Source organism: Amphiprion ocellaris, chromosome 20 (genome assembly GCF_022539595.1).
Source record: "Amphiprion ocellaris isolate individual 3 ecotype Okinawa chromosome 20, ASM2253959v1, whole genome shotgun sequence".
In the NCBI taxonomy this organism is placed as follows: domain Eukaryota; kingdom Metazoa; phylum Chordata; class Actinopteri; family Pomacentridae; genus Amphiprion; species Amphiprion ocellaris.
Window position 1 is genome coordinate 2,912,437 of NC_072785.1, and position 5,913 is coordinate 2,918,349.

The 5,913-nt window shown below is 43.3% G+C and overlaps 1 protein-coding gene across 4 annotated transcripts in view; it reads left to right on the forward strand.

Moving 5' to 3' along the window:
• Positions 1–5,073, forward strand: part of alk (ALK receptor tyrosine kinase) — a 498,812-nt gene extending 493,739 nt beyond the window's left edge. For all 4 annotated transcript variants that reach the window (XM_055005938.1, XM_055005937.1, XM_055005939.1 and 1 more), the window contains 2 exons: positions 66–156; positions 1,926–5,073. In XM_055005938.1, the coding sequence (XP_054861913.1) occupies positions 66–156; positions 1,926–3,035 (1,201 nt within the window). In that variant the 3' untranslated portion in view covers positions 3,036–5,073. The remainder of the gene's footprint in view (positions 1–65; positions 157–1,925) is intronic.
• The last annotated feature ends 840 nt before the right edge of the window (positions 5,074–5,913 follow it).

A 5,913-nucleotide genomic window follows, 5' to 3' on the forward strand; every position in this document is an offset into this window, starting at 1 on the left:
TGCAGTGGGAGAACATGCTTTCATGAGGTGTTTTCTGCTTGTGTGTCATTCATGTGTATCTTTAGGTACCGTATAATGACTCAGAGTTGGCAGCACCAGCCTGAAGACAGGCCTAACTTCTCAACCATCCTGGAGAGAATTGACTACTGCTTACAGGTAACCAAACAGCTCACTGTCAGATTCTGACTGACATGGACTGAAAATATATAACTGCAGCTTTGGATTTCTAAGATTATGCCGTAGATCAGGGCTGTCAAACATGCGGCCCGCGGGCCAAAACCGGTCCTCCAGAGGGTCCAATCCGGCCCACTGGACAAGTTTGTAAAGTGTATAAATTAGAGAAGACATTAACTGCAGATTGTACATTTGTTAAACTATAAATGTAAAATAATTTCTAGATCATGACAAGTTTTTTTTTTATCATATAGTTTATTATTATAACGCTTATTGTTTTTTTGTCATTTTGTGTGTCATATTTGCAATATTTTGTCTTGTTTTTGTTGTTTTTTGTCTGATTCTGATTGTTTGTCTCATGTTTTTGTCGCTTTGTGTCTCATTTTTGTCATTTTGTTTTCTTTTTGTCTTGCTTGTGCTTTTTTGTCTACTTTTTTGTCATTTTGTTTCTCACTTTTGTCATTTTTGATCTTGTGTGTGTAATTTGTTGTGTCTCGTTTCTGTCGTTTGTTCATTTTTTTGTCATTTTGTAACTTTATTGTCTGATTTTTTGTCTCTTGTTTTGTGTCATTTGTCTCATTTTTTGTCATTTTGTGTCTCGTTTTTGTGAAATATGTTATGTGAATGATAAAGTGAGGCATAATGTTGCTGAAATTGAACTTATTTTTCTTAAGAAATTTCAGATGTTCATGATGTTTTATAAAAACATAATTCCTTAAATGTGAATTTTTTCAGAATGTACTTTTTTGCACTAAAACAAAGGGGAAAAAATGGAGTTGTGGTTATTTATCAGTTATTATGTTATGATTTTACTGGTCCGGTCCACTTGAGATCAAATTGTGCTGAATGTGGAAGCTGAACTAAGATGAGTTTGACTCCCCTGCCATAGATACACTGAATGCAGAACAGAATAATCGCTGACACTGGCTACACCAGGCATTGAGAGCAGTGTGTAAGGCCTTTATTAAATCCATGCAGATGCACACAAATGCAGACATGTAGTTGTAGCTATTTTACTGCTTTTCTCATCTGCAGGAGTTTGCTTGGACATCTTGGTTAGATGAATGTGTAGTACATTGTGTCGCTGTATTCTGCACATGCACACTATGGCTCTTGTAGAGCTGTCGCCATGCCGACACAAATACTGGGCTGCATACAGACATCTGGCGATGAGTCCATCGTGTATCTTCTGAATTCGGGGAGATGATGAAGTTTACGTCACATAGAAACTATCAGACCTTCACATACCTGCAGACACAGAGAGCAGAACACTGACCAAGTGGTTCTTCATATGCGACACACAGATCCGCAAAACAGATGTAAAAATAGACCATAAGTAGTTTTCTGTTTAGATTTTCTTACACAAGGTGTGCATGGTCATTGTACACAGAAAGGAGTAGAGAATATTAAGTGTCTGTAATTCATTTTAAATGAACCACAGGTATACAGGAAATTGCTTCTGTTGTATAAAGTAGTGTTTTCACTTCAGAGTCTGGATCACCGCTTTAGCATGTATTTGCAGCTGCTGCTTACCCTGTATGTGTCCAGCAGGTGCAGCTAGTAAAACGATTCTGCAGCAGATTCACTCCAAACACTGTTTACTAATGCTACGTGTCCAGTGTAGCCGCACCGTTAGGCAAGACAAGTTTGTATGAGGTGTAAAAAGAAAACCAAGTCTATTTCTGCGAGAACCAAAGCTGCTGGCTGCTGTCTCATCACATCTGATCTCTGAATGCTCTGCCTCATTTCAGGATCCTGATGTGGTGACTATGCCCCTGCCTGTTGAGTACGGGCCTGTTCCTGAAGAGGAGGAACGTGCCTCGCGCCCTGACGACCCCTCAGCTCCGACTGTGCTGGTGAACGCCCAGCTGCCTGATGGGGAGGCTCCTCAGCCGCCCCCATCCCATCCTAGTGAGGAGAACCGGAGAGGAGGGGAGCACGCCGTCGTGACTAGCACAGCATCGGAGGCCAAAGCACAGACATCAGCTCAGCCCCAGCCATACCTCCACCAGCACCAGCAGCCTCACACACAGACCTCGATTGCCATGACGACCACTAACACAGTCACCTCGGCTGCCCCCTCGACGCTCACTGCCAAGGGACCTCATGTCGCCATCCAGCCCGCTCCAGAGGGGGGCCACATCAATCTGGCTTTTGCCCAGGGCCACCCACCAGAGAAGGACGGCCACAACGGGAAAAGCACCAGTCTCTGGAATCCCACGTATGGCTCGTGGTTCCTGCAGCAGCAGCAGAGGAAGCAGCAGCAGCAGCAGCAGCAGCAGCAGCAGCAGAGGCAGGCGGGGCTGGGGCCAGCAGGAGGCAGTAGTGGCAGGGTGCCTGGGGAGGGGCAGGAGCATGTGGGTCGGACGGTTGCTGAGGTGGCCGGGGCTCTCGGCCTCCAGCACCAGCACCAGCACAAGCAGTTCCAGCATCAACTCCAGCAGCAGCACCAGCTCCAGCTGCTGCACCATCAGCAGCAGCAGGGTCTTTGCAGACCGCTGTTACCCCCACCGCCCCCTCCTGCTGCCCAGTCACCTCTGCTGTTAGATTCAGCTGCCTTGCCCCCAGTTCCCCTCTACAGACTGAGACGTTTTCCTTGCGGCAACATCGGCTACGGCTACCAGGAGCAAGGTCTGCCAATGGAGGCCACCCACAGTCACACCAACCCCCCTCCCCCACCCCCTCCAGCCCCGCAGGGTGCCTCCTCAGCAGCCCACCAGAGGGGGGCATCTATTCCCACTTCGGTGTCGCTGGGTCGGCCAGGGATGTCCGAGGACAGCCGTCCGCTGCTAGTTACTATGGGGACAGTGCAGGATCCACGGCTGCCCAGGATGGAGGGCCACAATGCCACCGTGCTTTAGCCCTGATGCCTGCTGCACTGCTGCTCTTTTCTTTCAGGCCCTGTCTTTGGAGACTGTGTGTTCAGGACACACAGCCAGAAACACTGTGGACACCAGGACAGAGACCATTTTTCACCATCCCCACTGTTCCACCATTTTAGTTTCTTCCCTTAGTTCAGAACGAACTCATCTCTCTGAAACAGGCTTTTTACAGGAGAACCTTAGAGGTGTGTTAAAATCCCCAACGGATGCTAAAGCACATCAGAGAACTAATAAGCTTCGGGAGGCAAAATGTAGAGCAAAGGCTAGTTTTAAGAGTTTAAAAATGTATTTTTTCACTGCTGGAGGGATCAGGACTGAATGAGAAAACTGAGAAAGAAGGATCACCTGGAGAGTTTCTTGCACAGGAAGACTTTCTATTGTGTTTGGGACCAGGAGTGAGCACTCAGTGTGTTCATCAAAAGCTAAGGAAGCTCCTTGTCTATCAGAATGGACTATTACGAGGATTAAATCTCCACATTTTGCCAGACTTAAGCCTTTGACTCACAAACTTTGGTGAGCAGTTTCCCTGTAGCAACAACAAAGTTGTCTGCAGCTGCCAGCCACATGTGTCAGTTCTACTGCAGAACCCTCGCACTGGTCCTTATCCTTTTGGGAAACAAACAGTGAGGTAAATAACTTGTATCAGACTATTTTTCAAGAGTATCGCAGAATTAAACACTGGATTACCAGAGACATTTATACAAAAAAAAAAAAAATTACTGGGAAAAATGTGTTTGTTGATGTTTGCTTGCCTGCTTGTTTATTTATTCATTTGTTTATTTATTATTTGGACGTGGCTCTATAAATTATTAATGAACACGCTTCTTCAAGTCCAAACAAATTCATTTTACATTAACTGGTATTCACTTTAGTATTTTTTTTTTTAAGCTGCAGGAATACATTTTTGGTTATATCTAACAAAAACAAGATCGTGAATAATTTAAAAAAAAACTCAAAATATCCCAGATGGTTTCTTTTCATACTGATAGTGGTAATCAGTTGTGTCTTTTTATGGTGGGAGAAGGGGATAGAAGACAGACGCAGGTGGGGAGATTATTTTACAAAAGACAGATTGAAGACAAACCACCGCAGCAACATTTAGGAATTCAGCTTTTTGTTATTGCTGAAGGTTTGAAGTAAGTCGTTGCCCCTGGTCCTGTTGAAATCACCGCTCTTTGAACTCTCCATGTGAACAGCTCCTTTCTGTTGAACGAGTGCTTTGAGACAGTGAAGCTGAGGCTTTTCTTTACTTGTGGCTTTTCCAGTAACCTTTTATTAATTCATTTCTTGTTAAAAAAATGTTTCTTTCCCTTTTTTGTCTGGATATAGAAACAGTGGATATTGCTGAATCAATCTTAACCTTCAAATTGCTATCTTGAAGCACTCCGCGTTCTTAAATTTGCATATTTTATCTTTTCTATTATAGGATGGGTGTTGTGGAATACAAATGAGTCTGAGTGAAAAGTTTAAATACAAACTGCTTTTGTTCCACATTGTGAATGAAACCCAGGACCAGTCTGACTCCACTCATTTCCAAACACATGGTGTTAACACTAGTCAGTGTTTAAAGTCTGTTTTTTCAGTTACATACAATATATCTGTTGAATAATGCCATGAGTGTGTTGATATTTAGGTGAATGATGACAATATTTTTTGATGCTTTTGCTTGACAGTTTTTGTCAATCCTGTCAGTCCATCTGCTGTAAAGAGATGATGAGCTGTCATGTACTTGTCATGATGCTCGGTGATTAAGACAAATGCATTCCTGTTGGCAAAGTCACTGAGCAAGCTCACTATCGGCTAATGAAAACTGTTTTTGCTTTGTCTCCAGTGCCTGTGTTCAACTGCATTCATTCTGTGTTTTTTTCACTGCTCATGTCCGTCTTTGATGTAAAAAGACAAACCCAACTGCACCTGTAAATGTTGTAATTATAAAGTATTGTACTATGGCTCTGGTAAAAGCTGTACATTGCCCTTCAGAAGACATTCGCCAAAATTAATAAATTACTATATAATAGCTGCATTTGTCCATCTGCTGTTGTCTTTGGAGAGGGAGGTCTAATTGATTCAATTTAACAAACTGTGATTGGTGATTACATTTCAAAAACACAATCATCAGTTACAGATATGCAGCAACTTATTCCTCCGCCAAGGAACGCAGAGGAGTTATGTGATGATTGGTGTTGGTTTTCCTGTCTGTCTTTCTGTCTGTCTGTCTGTTTGTCTGTCTGTCTGTCTGTCTGTCTGTCTGTCTGTCTGTCTGTCTGTTAGCAACATTACTCAAAAACGGACTAATGGATTTGGAGGAGATTTTCAGGGAAGGTCAGAAATGACACAAGGACCAAGTGATTAGATTTTGGCAGTTATGCAGCTTATAGTCTGGAGCCAGTATTTCTGTATCATTGCGAGATAGCGGCACAGCGTTACTGTAACTATGACAAGTGAACACTACGTCAGCTGCCTGCTGATGAATGCATGATTGCGATCCCACTACAAATCCACCACTGCAGACTTATCAATACAATATAATACAATACAATACAATCACTTTCTTAATCCCCGAAGGGAAATTCAATTGTCTGGGTTGTCATTTGTTTACTTTAAAATTAAATAGTGTAATTGCTGATGGTAAGAAAGATTTTCTGAATCTTTCTGTCCTGCAGAGCAGGGATAGGAGCCGTCCACCACTGATGTTTTGTTGCTCATTGAGGCAGATATGAAGTGGATGATCCATGTTTGTCAGAATGGCCTCCATCTTGCTCAGTGCATGTCTCTCCACCTCATCCTCCAATGAGTTCAATTTGATTCCAACCACAGAGCCAGCTTTTTTAATCAGTTTGTTCAGACGCCTTGCATC